The 15158-nt window shown below is 47.4% G+C and overlaps 1 protein-coding gene and 1 long non-coding RNA gene across 2 annotated transcripts in view; one reads left to right on the top strand and one right to left on the bottom strand.

Annotated features, from left to right (window-relative positions):
• Window positions 1-11859, bottom strand: part of GNL2 (G protein nucleolar 2) — a 123973-nt gene extending 112114 nt beyond the window's left edge. The window contains exons 1-4 of the mRNA XM_073562419.1: window positions 11676-11859; window positions 8972-9056; window positions 4999-5093; window positions 4752-4891 (exon numbers count right to left, since the gene is read on the bottom strand). Of these exons, the coding sequence (XP_073418520.1) occupies window positions 4752-4891; window positions 4999-5093; window positions 8972-9056; window positions 11676-11739 (384 nt within the window). The 5' untranslated portion in view covers window positions 11740-11859. The remainder of the gene's footprint in view (window positions 1-4751; window positions 4892-4998; window positions 5094-8971; window positions 9057-11675) is intronic.
• LOC141075313 (uncharacterized) overlaps window positions 11725-15158 on the top strand; it is a 49506-nt gene continuing 46072 nt past the window's right edge. The window contains exon 1 of the long non-coding RNA XR_012227270.1: window positions 11725-11847. This is a non-coding gene — a long non-coding RNA (uncharacterized lncRNA). The remainder of the gene's footprint in view (window positions 11848-15158) is intronic.

Here is a 15158-nt window from a genome sequence, read left to right on the forward strand (position 1 = left end):
ATATTTTATAGTGATAAACTAAAGAAAATATCCTCAAAGTCCTGACACACCATAACTTATTACCTATCAATAGTGATGTCTGATCAATGGGACCTTTACAATCCCAAAAACTGGGCTATGGAATCCCCCATGAGACTGCAGCGTGCGCCAACATTGCTCCATTCATACTTTATGGGACAGATGCAGATTACCAAAGTACCACCCTCCACTATCTCAGTCCGTACCATAAAGGGACTCCATTTCTGATGATCAGTGGGGGGTCCAATGATTAGACACTTATTAGTAATCTTGTAGATAAGTGATAAGCTGTCACAGTGGGTTAACCCCTTAGTAACCTCACCGAGCTAAATTTGACCATGACCAGGCCAAATTTTAGAAATCTGACCAGTATCACTTTATCACTCGGAACGCTTCAATGTATCCTAGTGATTCGGAGACTGTTTCTTCGGAACATTTTGTTCTGCACGGTCGTGGTAAAAGTTGTTTGATATGACTTGTGTTTATTTGTGAAAATATGGCAATTTTAGCAAATATAAAAAAAAAATATGCAATATTCAAACTTCAATCTTTATATCCTTAGAGCAGTCAGCCATGCTGTACAAAATAATTCATAAATAACATTTCCCATATTTCTACTTTACATCTGCTTCATTAGTCAAGGGTCATTTTAATTTTGCTAATATGTTAGAGGGGTTAAAAGTTCAGCAGCAATTTCTCAGTTTTTCAACAAGTTTACAAAACTTGTTTCTTTAGGGACCCATTCAGATTTTTATGGACTTTGAGGGGGCCTATATATTGGAAAATCAAAAGCGATTCCATTTTAAAAACGGCACCCCTCAAATACATCAAACTTGTCAGGAATTTTTTATTTAACCTCAAGTGGAATGAGGAAAATAAAATATAAAGTTTTACCTCTAAAATTTGTTTTAGCACCATTTTTTTCACTTTTGCAAGAGGTAAAACCAAAAGTTGTACCCTACAGTTTGTTATCCCACATTACTTTGAGCGCAGCGATACCCAAGTAGTCAAGAAGTTCAGTTTAAACAATTGTAGGGCTCGGAACAGAACGAGCACGTTTGCATACAAATTTAGTTGAAATAGTTTGGGGGCACCATGTCAGAGCCCCTAAACAGCTGAAACCCCCCCCCAAATGACCCCATTTTGGAAACTACACCCCCTTAAGGATTTTATGTAGGGGTATAGTGAGCATTTTGAACCCAAAAGGTAGGACAGAATTTGATAACATTAGGTTGTCATACTGAATACATTGTCATCAGTGCTCGCTACTTCAGTTTGCATCGGGTGCTCCGGTATGAACTGAGTATCGCAGGTGCTCGAGTGACGTTCAAGTCTCCCCCTACCACGTTTTGCGACTGATAGCCAAAAAAATATGTGGGGATTTCTTGAGTATGGCAGGCAATCCCCATCTGTTTTTTTTTTTGGTTGTCTAACAGCTGCAAAACACGTGGGGCGAAGACTCAAGCACCAGCGATACTAGGTGCATACCAGAGCACTCGATGCACACTCAAATAGCGAGCACCTGAGTAAGACTAGTCATAGTGTCATTTTTTTTTATATTTTACATTTGAAAAAACTCTAACCCCAACCTAACAGAAAAGAATGAAATAAAGATTTAAAAAAAAAAAAAAAAATTAATCTGACTAAGGGGATGATTTACAGATCAAGTCAGGAACCAATAGGAAAATTCCCTGCTGTTGCCAGCGGACACTTTTTTTTTGCATGATCACTGTTATTCATGGAATATCGGCAATTACATGATCAAGGGAATGCAAAAGCCGGCCTTCATCATGTTCTCTAGGGTCTCACCCCTGGTAGCTGAAAACCCGGAAATTATCAGACTCTGGGGGGGCGTTATACTCTTACTATACCGTTACACACTGCGATATCGCTAGCAATATCGCTGTAAAGTCACCGATTTTGTGTAACGTTGCAGCGATATTGCTAGCGATATCGCTGCATGTGATACTTACCTCCGACCGGCTCCCCCGCTGGTTATCGCTGATCGCGCGAGAAGGTCCTGGATCATTTCTCGTCGGGCGCTTCCTGCGGCACCAATAAGCGACGCATGGACGCGGGCAAGAGGACGCCAGGATCGCCGCGTCTGACAGGTAAGTAGCGATCCCCAACCCCTGCGATGTCGCTGGTGAGATCTGCCTGTGTGACAGCTCACTAGCGACCATTTAGCGATGTACCAGCGATCCTGACCGCGTCGCTAAGTGTAACGGTACCCTTATTACCGATCGTCGTTTTCAGACAGCGATGAGGGAATAAGGTCCCTTAGTGGCTGCTGTTTTAATGCATATCGGTGGTCGTTAAGGGGTTTAAGTGAATATGCATACATTCTTATACATATCTCTTAGAGCAGATACAGATGGTACAGCAGGTGAAATAAGTATTGAACACGTGACAACCCATCCAGTTTACACAGGCAAAGAACTCAAACCACAGATGTCCATAAACTATGTGTTATAATGAAAATTACACAGGGAAAAAGTATTGAACACATGAAGAAAGAAGCGCAAAATATAATGGAAAGTCATGGCACCAGCTGAAATCTATCACTAATAAAGCAATCCTGACACATCGCGAAACATAATATCAGCTGGTTCACCTGATGGGCTATAAAAAGGCGTCTTGTTACCAATGTACCACACAAAAAACATCTCTGCACTATAGGTACAGTGCCTTGCAAAAGTATTCGGCCCCCTGGAACTTTTCAACCTTTTCCCACTTATTATGCATCAACCATAAAGATACCAAATGTTAATTTTTGGTGAAGAATCAACAACAAGTGGAACACAATTGTGAAGTTGAACGAAATTTATTTGCCATTTTAAATTTTTGTGGGAATTCAAAAACTGAAAAGTGGGGCGTGCAATATTATTCGGCCCCTTTACTTTCAGTGCAACAAACTCACTCCAGAAGTTCATTGTGGATCTCTGAATGCTCCAATGTTGTCCTAAATGACTAATGATGATAAATATAATCCACCTGTGTGTAATCAAGTCTCCGTATAAAGGCACCTCCTCTGTGATAGGCTCAGGGTTCTGTTTCAAGCACAGAGAGCATCATGAAGACCAAGGAACACAACAGGCAGGTCTGTGATACTGTTGTGGAGAAGTTTAAAGCCGGATTTGGATACAAAATGATTTCCAAAACTTTAAACATCCCAAGGAGCACTGTGCAAGTGATCATATTGAAATGGAAGGCGTATCATACCACTGCAAATCTACCAAGACCTGGCCATCCCTCTAAACTTTCATCTCAAACAAGGAGAAGACTGATCAGAGATGCAGCCAAGAGGCCTATGATCACTCTGGATGAACTGCAGAGATCTACAACTGAGGTGGGATAGTCTGTCGATTGTTGTTCTATCAGTCGTACACTGCACAAATCTGGCCCTTATGGAAGAGTGGCAAGAAGAAAGACATTTCTCAAAAGATATCCATAAAAAGTGTCCATCAAGCCACTTGGGAGACACACCAAACGTGGAAGAAGGTGCTCTGGTCAGATGAAACCAAAATCGAACTTTTTGGCAGCAATGCCAAACAATATGTTTGGCGTAAAGGCAACACAGCTCATCACCCTGAACACACCATCCCCACTGTCAAACATGGTGGTGGCAGCATCATGGTTTGGGTCTGCTTTTCTTCAGCAGGGACAGGGAAGATGGTTAAAATTGATGGGAAGATGGATGGAGCCAAATACAGGACCATTCTTGAAGAAAACCTGTTGGAGTCTGCAAAAAACCTGAGACTGGGACAGAGATTTGTCTTCTAGCAAGACAATGATCCCAAACAAAGCAAAATCTACAATGGAGTGGTTCACAAATAAATGTATCCAGGTGTTAGAATGGCCAAGTCAAAGTCCAGACCTGAATCCAATCGAGAATCTGCGGAAAGAGCTGAAAACTGCTGTTCACAAACGATCTCTATCCAACCTCACTGAGCTAGAGCTGTTTGCAAAGGAAGAATGGGCAAGAATTTCAGTCTCTCGATGTACAAAACTGATAAGAGACATACCCCAAGCAACTTGCAGCTGTAATCGCAGCAAAAGGTGGCGCAACAAAGGATTAAGTTAAAAGGGGCCGAATAATATTGCTCGCCCCACTTTTCAATGTTTTGAATTTCCACAAAAATTTAAAATAACCAATAAATTTTGTTCATCTTCACAATTGTGTTCCTCTTGTTGTTGATTCTTCACCAAAAATTTACATTTGGTATCTTTATGTTTGAAGCATGATATGTGGGAAAAGGTTGAAAAGTTCCAGGGGGCCGAATACTTTCTCAAGGCACAGTATTCTGACACTGTGCATTAACAATGCGCTCTAGTGCCGGCTTGCTACTACTGATCTGAGCTGGCTACAGAGCGTGCGCTGTCATTGTGCACATCACGAAAATACGAGCCCAGCCCCTGAAAGGTGTGTCACTGATGACGCTTTGTTTCAGGGTTGGGCAGGGGCTGTGACAGTGACTGCAGCCTCTGCTCGCTCATGACACTTTGTGTATCCCAGCAAGCAATGGGATTCTCAAACGAAGTTTCATCAAAAAAGAAGTAATAAAAAATAAATAAAATCAGATAGTGTAGTTAGGGAAGGATAGGGAATTTGTAATTCAAGCATTAAACTAGTTTAGATTATAGGATTAAATAGATAGTCAGGATAAAAATTACTTGGTATGTTGGACAACCCCTTTAATTTTAAATCCACTATCTTGTCCAATGTTACATACGTGAGGTTTCTTCCGATCATACAGGAGAGACATCGGAACTTTGCTCTGCTTCATCACCACTTTATACGGGTCTTTCATGACGGCATCCATTTCTTCTTGAAACTTCTGTAGGGAGGATTGCTTAATGACACGGGTATTGCCTGGTTAAATAAGAAAGAGACAACCGCTTCAGTGCCTTCTCTCTGATTTTAGAGCAGCACGTGTTTAATATAACCTCTAATTAAGCTGCAGCCGGCAGAACACTCACCAAACCACTTGATATTGGGCTCTACTCTAGCCACCGTGCCAGATGGGACAGATGACTGGTACTGCAAAGTCTTGATCACTTTTCCATGTTTGCTCCTGAAAAAGGAAAAAAAAATATTCAATGTCAATTATTGAATTGGTCGAGTATAATATACCGTATATACTCGTGTATAAGTCGACCCGTGTATAAGTCGACCCCCCCTAATTTTACCTCAAAAAACTGGGAAAAATGTATTGACTCGCGTACAAGTCGAGGGTGCACAGTGAGTGGCCCCAGCTATGCTGCACAGTGAGTGGCCCCAGCTATGCTGCACAGTGAGTGGCCCCAGCTATGCTGCACAGTGAGTGGCCCCAGCTATGCTGCACAGTGAGTGGCCCCAGCTATGCTGCACAGTGAGTGGCCCCAGCTATGCTGCACAGTGAGTGGCCCCAGCTATGCTGCACAGTGAGTGGCCCCAGCTATGCTGCACAGTGAGTGGCCCCAGCTATGCTGCACAGTGAGTGGCCCCAGCTATGCTGCACAGTGAGTGGCCCCAGCTATGCTGCACAGTGAGTGGCCCCAGTTATGCTGCACAGTGAGTGGCCCCAGTTATGCTGCACAGTGAGTGGCCCCAGTTATGCTGCACAGTGAGTGGCCACAGCTTTGCTGCACAGTGAGTGGCCACAGCTTTGCTGCACAGTGAGTGGCCACAGCTTTGCTGCACAGTGAGTGGCCACAGCTTTGCTGCACAGTGAGTGGCCACAGCTTTGCTGCACAGTGAGTGGCCACAGCTTTGCTGCACAGTGAGTGGCCACAGCTTTGCTGCACAGTGAGTGGCCACAGCTTTGCTGCACAGTGAGTGGCCACAGCTTTGCTGCACAGTGAGTGGCCACAGCTTTGCTGCACAGTGAGTGGCCACAGCTTTGCTGCACAGTGAGTGGCCCCAGCTTTGCTGCACAGTGAGTGGCCCCAGCTTTGCTGCACAGTGAGTGGCCCCAGCTTTGCTGCACAGTGAGTGGCCCCAGCTTTGCTGCACAGTGAGTGGCCCCAGCTTTGCTGCACAGTGAGTGGCCCCAGCTTTGCTGCACAGTGAGTGGCCCCAGCTTTGCTGCACAGTGAGTGGCCCCAGCTTTGCTGCACAGTGAGTGGCCCCAGCTTTGCTGCACAGTGAGTGGCCCCAGCTTTGCTGCACAGTGAGTGGCCCCAGCTTTGCTGCACAGTGAGTGGCCCCAGCTTTGCTGCACAGTGAGTGGCCCCAGCTTTGCTGCACAGTGAGTGGCCCCAGCTTTGCTGCACAGTGAGTGGCCCCAGCTTTGCTGCACAGTGAGTGGCCCCAGCTTTGCTGCACAGTGAGTGGCCCCAGCTTTGCTGCACAGTGAGTGGCCCCAGCTTTGCTGCACAGTGAGTGGCCCCAGCTTTGCTGCACAGTGAGTGGCCCCAGCTTTGCTGCACAGTGAGTGGCCCCAGCTTTGCTGCACAGTGAGTGGCCCCAGCTTTGCTGCACAGTGAGTGGCCCCAGCTTTGCTGCACAGTGAGTGGCCCCAGCTTTGCTGCACAGTGAGTGGCCCCAGTTATGCTGCACAGTGAGTGGCCCCAGTTATGCTGCACAGTGAGTGGCCCCAGTTATGCTGCACAGTGAGTGGCCCCAGTTATGCTGCACAGTGAGTGGCCCCAGTTATGCTGCACAGTGAGTGGCCCCAGCTTTTCTGCACAGTGAGTGGCCCCAGCTTTTCTGCACAGTGAGTGGCCCCAGCTTTTCTGCACAGTGAGTGGCCCCAGCTTTTCTGCACAGTGAGTGGCCCCAGCTTTTCTGCACAGTGAGTGGCCCCATCATGTTGCTGCTACCGCTGCCTCCCTTACAAAAAAACAAAAAACAAAAACCTGTATATTCACCTCCGTCGCTGCCCCCTGCTCATCAGCGTTGCGCTCTGCAGTGACTGTGCAGGCAGAGAGCGATGGCGCCCTCTGACCTGAATGTCACTGCAGAGGACGCAAGACAGCAGAGCGCAGGGACAGGTGAATATGCCTCCCAACCCCCCCTTCATACTCACCGGTCCTGGCGCTTGTCTCTGCAGCTCCTCTGCTTGTTCCATGTTGTCGGCGCTGCTCTCTTCCTGGTTCAGCGGTCACGTGGTACCAGCTCATTAAATCTGCGCATATTTAATGAGCGGGTACCGTTTGACAGCTGAAGCAGGAAGAGAGCAGCGCCGACAACATGGAACAAGCAGGGGAGCTGCAGTGAAGGGCGAGTATGATCTGACACCCCCGCTCCCCCTCCCCCGCCGATCCCCCCCCGGTATATATGACTCGTGTATAAGTCGAGAGGGGGACTTTCAGCCCAAAAAAATGGGCTGAAAATCTCGACTTATACATGAGTATATATGGTACCTAAGTAACCATGACACCGCACCATCCTATGACATTTACTTTTTTTTAGAGCCACTTGATGGTAGCTTTGGATTATACGGTGGTGACAGAAACAAACATTCTAGATTTATGGAAATCAGTGTGGATATGGAGGTTTTACATAACTTGTCATCTATTCTCAAGAAGATATAATAGCAAAGAACTCTCCTAATCCTGTCATTAAACACCTTAGATGCCAAAGTCTACAGTAAACTGTGGATCTAAGGAGCTTGACATTAGTGGCTGTGGTAGGCCGTTGGGGCATCCAGTGAGAGACAATGGATTACCGGGGCCTAAAATAGCCCACCAGGTCTCCCATAGGTACTCGCCTGTCAGTGTAATACCGACCGCCAATGACACTGGAACACCAAGGTCATGGTTCACCAAACAGTTTCAGAGTAAAACTGTTTGAAAGGTCGCAAAATGTTAGTAACTTGCAGATGCACAGAAGCTTTGCATCTTTTGGCGTATTCGCCAACTGTTGCCAGCACTTTTTAACATATAGGCAGTGTTAGTGTGGCTCAGTGCAGCCCGCCAACAAATTCATCATAAATTATGCCACAAAAGTAGAGAAATGTACTCCAGCCGTGAGGCACAGCAGCTCAAACATGTACCACATTAACAGATGCTGCGCCCACTGGCCGGGGGATATGTATAACTCATACATACCCTCCGATCCTGGGTCTGAAACTGGCGAGTCCCCGCAGTACACAGTGCAAGCACTGGGGGGATTCATAAGTCTGCAGTCACACAGAGTGACTGCAGACATAGCGGTTTTGACCGGACAACCCCTTTAATGAATTTGCTGCAACTTACTAAAGCATACTGCATCAAGACTGACGTGCAAAATGACCCAAGTCCCTGATATTCAGATATTTGTGCATCACAGTCCATGGTTTACAGACCAGCCATGGCTCCCCGACCCAAAATCAACAGCCTCACAGGCACATAAGACCTGTGTGTCAGGAGATGAGAGGCCAGTCTGTAAAATGCAGTCCACACGGATATGTGAACCCGGCACAAGTCCTAGACTAAAGGAAAAATCACACAAAAACAATAAAAACTTGGCATTCATAGCATCATCAATAGGTGCAAAAGAAAACATAGAATACTTTTTCGCTCCCTTTTCTTCAATTAAAAAAACAAAACTGTAGATGTGTTAAAGAGGTTGTCCACTACTCCTTACCATAGGTCATCAATGTCTGATTGGCGGCAGCCAACACCAAGAATGCTGATCAGAGGAGGGTACAGCGTGTTGAACCGCGGCCAATCAGAAATGCTCAGTTGTGGAGCTGCTCCATCTTCTGATAGTATTGCTCATCAGCCTACTATTCAGATCAATAAGAGGCAGATGTGTAGTATCCAGTCATGGCCACTATCACCAGTCTGAGCATTTCCGACATCGAGAACAGCTGATCGGTTGGAATCCAACATTCTGCTCCCCTGCCAATCAGACATCGAAGACCTATCCTCATCAACATATATATATATATTTTTTTTTTAAATCATGGTGCAAACGAACAATATGGGCAAGTCCTTAGGGGTTCAAACCATCATGAGTACTGTCACTTCAGGTTAATAGACTTACCGCCGTTCTTTCTGGCGGTACATATTGAGGCGCTTGATAGTTGCCCGGTCCCTCATATTCTGGCCTCCAGCACCCTTGACACGATCTAAAGAAAATTCATTAATAAGCACACAGGCAGTTACATGTAAAATAAAGAAATCACGCATATTTACCCTTGAGCTCCCAATCATTACAGCATCACATCCCTGACGCAGAAGTGGCTCAGCAGTGCATAACCACATAGGACTTGTGTACTGGTCGCCAATCATTGTATCTTCCATACAAGCATAGATGCATTTGATCAGCCACCTCTTCATTCCATAGGGAGCCAGACAAGACCCCATTCACCAGATAGAGGTGGTTGCTCTAAAACAGGGTTCCCCAACTCCAGTCCTCAAGGCCCACCAACAGATCATGTTTTCAGGATTTCCCTTGTATTGTACAGGTGATACAATTATCACCTGGGCAATACTAAGGAAATCCTGAAAACATGACCTGTTGGTGGGCCTTGAGGAACGAAGTTGGGGAACCCTGCTCTAAAATAATAAAATCAACACCACTCACCTATTCTATTGTCCAGCAGCACTGGTTACACACACTGCGGGCAAGTGACAGCGACAGTCACCTGACATCCTACTGCCAGCATGGTTCCCATCGCAATGTGGTTCTGCCATGATTGATACAGCTATAGACAAAGACCAGGAGGGCCAGTGCGGGATGTATGATGGGTATATGGGCATGGGACTATGGGATGGAGAATGTGTGATGGGTATATGGGCACAGGACTATGGGATGGAGGATATGTATGATGGGTATATGGGCCTGGGACTATGGGATGGAGGATATGTATGATGGGTATATGGGCCTGGGACTATGGGATGGAGGATATGTATGATAGGTATATGGGCACAGGACTATGGGATGGAGGATTTGTATGATGGGTATATGGGCATGGGATTATGGGATGGAGGATTTGTATGATGGGTATATGAGCACGGGACTATGGGATGGAGGATTTGTATGATGGGTATATGGGCACAGGACTATGGGATGGAGGATGTGTGATGGGTATATGAGCACGGGACTATGGGATGGAGGATTTGTATGATGGGTATATGAGCACGGGACTATGGGATGGAGGATTTGTATGATGGGTATATGGGCATGGGACTATGGGATGGAGGATTTGTATGATGGGTATATGGGCACGGGACTATGGGATGGAGAATATGTATGATGGGTATATGGGCACGGGACTATGGGATGGAGAATATGTATGATGGGTATATGGGCACGGGACTATGGGATGGAGAATGTGTGATGGGTATATGTGTCTGTAGGTTACTGTGCACAATCCTGCTATGAGGCCAATAGCCCACAGGCAGGTAGTTGCCAGCTACCCATCTGTTCTGCCAGCGATAGTTCAAAGCGATCATGGACCACCCCTGACAGCGATTCTGTGGCTTCGCGTCAATACAGCGGCTCTTCCTCTGCCAGGCTGTGACTGTGCTGATGGACAGCCGGCTAAAGGGAATCTGGCAGCTGATTTCAGTCTAAAAAGCAGCAGCATCTCAGAGAAAGATAGAATATAAAAGTCACAAGGGACCGAGCAGCACGGGATCTTAGAGGCCAGACAGGTCCCCAGCCTTCAGTCGACGACTGACAGATAGCTCCCTATTGGCACACACAAGGAGAAACCTGTCACTCACGGGCAGCAGGTGGGGAGAAGCCAGCTAGGACTGGCCTTTCTGACTAGTCTCCCGTACGGCTCAGTCACTGGCTATTAAACCATGTTCTGCTCTGAAACACCGCAGCTTTTCAGAGTCAAACATACATGGCTGACACCAGTGTTTGATACATGATGACCATAGGACATCTGCAGCCGCCCGTGCATCACTGTCAAGAAACACGAATGTGTGAATCCGACCTCAGCTCTTTCACCAACAATTGGGTACTAAGGACATGCACAGGATGCCACAGGAATAGTAAGTGATGGGACAAGAGCAGCGGTCACGAAGAGTTGTCACTATCAGACCTTCTCCTCTCCTGGGACTAGCCAGATATTTCTGCGCCATCCACAGAAGACAAGAGGGAGCTCAGCTTTCCAGGAGATCTGCGGATCGTGGTCTTCCAGGAGCGCTCCCTTGGGACAGGCAGAGGAAGGGTGGCAGAGGCAGGATGGCCCAGGCAGGCAGGATGGCCCAGGCAGGGTGGCAGAGGCAGGATGGCCCAGGCAGAGGTAGGGTGTCCCAGACAGAGGCAGGGTGGCCCAGGCAGGCAGTGTGGCCCAGGCAGGCAGGGTGGCCCAGGCAGGCAGGGTGGCCCAGACAGAGGCAGGGTGGCACAGACAGGAGGCAGGGTGGCACAGACAGGAGGCAGGGTGGCCCAGGCAGGCAGGGTGGCCCATCATGTCCTAATCTTTAGAAGGCCGCAAACTGATGCCCATGTTATGGCAGAGCCCATGAGACGTCACTGTGCCACTACAGCCATTGCTGCCACCACCCAGCTTTCCAGGGCTGTGAATGACGCGTCTGCAGACTACTCTCCCCTCTCTAGCTGTGACAAGACCCCCATCATTGTGCCTGAAGGTGGCAGGGCTTGCTGGGACTTGTAGTTTCTCCCAGCAGCTCAGGACCTTATGAATACTGCTATGAAGGGGCACACAGGAGTAAGCACCAGCTCCCACATGGGCAGCCCCACTTCCGCTACCTCGTACAGTACACACCTGGGTTAGTGCTGGAGGAGGACGGGTTGATGGTGTTCCGTCCCTTGAACCGTGGCTTCACCATGTTGGCGGCTTGTCCCGGGTCCGAGCCTTCGTTACGGAGGACGGTGGAAGCAGCACTAGCTGGAAAAAGGCCGCAGTAAAGAGACCGAGGAGCCGCAATGCATGAAGGGTAAAGCTTACGATCGACACACGTGTTCACATAAGCTTTCGGACGCCATCTTTGGTATGGGCAGTTTTGCCCTTTCATGTAACATTCAAATTATTATTAATATCCTTCAGTTTATTTGTTTATCAGTTGTATTTATTCCGGATTAAAAGGGAAGTGCTAATAGAATTCACTAAGGCTTCATGTTCCGTAATCTCCAGTCACGTGATTAGACCGCACTAGTCACTGGAAAAGTGTAGCTGCAGGGAGCAACCAATCAGATGCGATCTCTGACTTTTTACTGGCAGCTGATTGGATGCTATTTGCTCTGTCTTTGATAACTCTCCTGCACCTGTTTATTGTAAAATGGCTTCCTTGCTTCTTATATTGAGTTCCCAGTTCAGGTTTTCTCCTGATGTTATGCAGCGGGCATAAAGAGTCTGCATGCCTCTGATAAAATACCAGAGTTATGTAAGGAAGAAAATCACAGAGAGCATCCTGCCCAAGTTTTGAGCAGAAAGAGGGAGAGTTGGGTCGCCCTCCTAGGGCCGTGAGGTACTCGGTATCGGGCCGGTGTCAGTGGGATGTGTCACAGCAGCGGAGACCCGGACCGCGGCCCTGGGCGCCCAAGTATTAGCAAGATGAGAATGGTGGAATGTAGTTAGATGAATAGTTCGTGAAGCCACCTGTGGTGTTCGGCAAGGGAGGTGTTAAGCCGACACTCCTCCGGGACAGATGGTGTGGTGCAGCAATGGTGTTATAGCCCTCCACAGGCAGGGCTGTTGTCCCAGGGCAGTGTAGATGTGGAGACACTTAGATGGTGTAGTGTCCGGCGCAGGGGATGTAGCAGTGCCAGGCGGACGGTCGCAGGAAGGAATGGAGGACACCAGGGCATACAGTTCCAAAGCTTTACTCACAGTCTGTAGTGCCCGCTTCTGTGCCGTGTCCTCCAGGTCAGGACTCAGTCAACCTCCAGGCAAGATGGAAAGCTCCCTTCCACGCTCCGCCAACTTATGTGCCTTTTCTGAACGTCTCCTCTATAGCGCCTTTAAGTATGAAGATCTCCTAGTAATAATAATAATAATAATCTTTATTTTTATATAGCGCTAACATATTCCGCAGCGCTTTACAGTTTGCACACATTTTCATCACTGTCCCCGATGGGGCTCACAATCTAAAAACTGTGTTACACTGGAGTTCCTCCTGACAGATGTTCCCAAGAACTCTACTTGTATGGCAGACAGCTGTAGCCTGCTTCGGGGACTCTCTGCTCCTAAGTCCCGGCTCGCTATCCGTGTTGCTGTTGTGCCCTCAAGTCTTAGATGGGAGTAGTGCATTTACAGCCCACTACTCACCGGTGTCTTGGCAAGTGAAAAGGTTTTAAATACTAGAGCAGGGACTGTCCCACAAGGGTTGCCGTGACGTGGCGGGATGGCTTGTACATTATTTTGATCAAAATTATGTTTACTAAATACCCTTATTATTATCATTACCTTTATGCATTATTTGCAGTATATTTTTTACTTTTTAGTTATATTTGTGTTTTTTGCTTTTTGTTTTCTCTGGTTAATGGTCATGTGTTAATATGCACTTACATTGTGCATACGCATTAACTTACTTTTCTCAGTTCAGATTTGTTTTTTATTCATTTCATTGTGCATTCAGTGCATATATGGGTGTGACCGCCCTTTTTCTGAGCTGGGAAAGCCATCCAGTCTGGCCTAAGCTGTTACTAGTGGTTCAGTCGCTCGACCCTTATTCACATTCACGCCACTTGGCAAGTGAAAAGGTTTTAAATACTAGAGTAGGGACTGTCCCACAAGGGTTGCCGTGACGTGGCGGGATGGCTTGTACATTATTTTGATCAAAATTATGTTTACTAAATACCCTTATTATTATCATTACCTTTATGCATTATTTGCAGTATATTTTTTACTTTTTAGTTATATTTGTGTTTTTTGCTTTTTGTTTTCTCTGGTTAATGGTCATGTGTTAATATGCACTTACATTGTGCATACGCATTAACTTACTTTTCTCAGTTCAGATTTGTTTTTTATTTGTTTTTTATTCACCGGTGTCTGCTGCAGAACCATTAGTGTCTATACAACCTCGGGGACCGGGCCCAGGCCTTGCGCTTAGAACTTCTAGGCAGGGTTCTTCCTCTAACCCACGTCCCCTATGTTCCCTTTTACTCCTACGTTCCGTACTTGTCTTTTCCCTTCTATGGAAGCTCAGGCTTCGGTTCAATGTCCTTCTTCTTTCCTTTCCTTTCCCGTGCCAGCTGGCTCAGGTCACTGAGGCAGCTGCAGCACTCCTTCCTCCATCCCTCTTCCAGGGATCCCCAAGCCTCTCTGAGTGGCCTCCTCTCTCCCAGACTCCCCGTCTGACTGAACCTCTAATCCTAAACCATCCCGCTCTTTTATGTATTCAAAACTCTACCCACCTCCAAGCACGTCTAGTGTTCCAAGCATGGAACCACCAAAGGTGCTCTGCTGCTCTCTAAGCAAAGAGCCGCAATGTGGTTTTGCTGAACTACTCTATTGTGTGGGGTGCGAGTGTTGGAGCGTGGTCAGGAGCCTCCAACTTACCTGGATGGTGGGGCACCACACCTTAGGAGAAGGTGCAGTACCTCTGTGGCAACTGAGCCTCAGGGGCGCCACAGAAATAATGCAGCGCAAGCCGCGGCAAACTTTGCCCACGGCCCTGGCTACACCCCAACCCACTGTTAGGGTTGCGGATCGCGCTAAATAGAAAATATAATAAAGTGCAATCGCAACCCGGAGTCCACCGTGCGAGGATGACAAACTGCTGCTCGGTAATGGCGGACGCCAACTGAACACCGGCGGAGTGGCTGCAGACCCGGTGTGCACAGGAACGAACTCTGTTACAGCACAGAGCTGCAGAAAGACGCCTAAGCCTGTTACCTCACAGGCTAGAGCTTAAGGAACCGCTACTGCGGCGTCAGGGATTAACCCTAGAGAAATGCTGGGCCCTGTTAGCAAACACAGGGTGCAGCCGACAGTGGTGTTACTGCACTGCGTGTGTACAGCGCCGCCCTGGCAGATGCCACTAACCAGCTCAAGCTTAGCACTGGAAAGCGCAATACCTGTGCACGGCACCGCTGAGATGGACACTGCAGCGTATGCGATACAGAGGTGTCTCGTGCAGAGGACACTCTGGCTGAGTGTGTAATAGGTGCTGGGAGCACTGCGGGTCTATGCAGTGTCACAGCTTGCTGACTCAAGACCCTAAACCATACGTATCAAAAGGAAGGGGTTTCTTAATGAGTCATTCAGCGGTTCACAAGCATCCTTCATCACACACAACACTATCCA

The sequence above is a fragment of the Dendrobates tinctorius genome, unplaced genomic scaffold, assembly GCF_039654945.1.
Source record: "Dendrobates tinctorius isolate UK_male_01 unplaced genomic scaffold, ASM3965494v1 ptg000015l, whole genome shotgun sequence".
NCBI classification, from domain to species: Eukaryota; Metazoa; Chordata; class Amphibia; order Anura; family Dendrobatidae; genus Dendrobates; species Dendrobates tinctorius.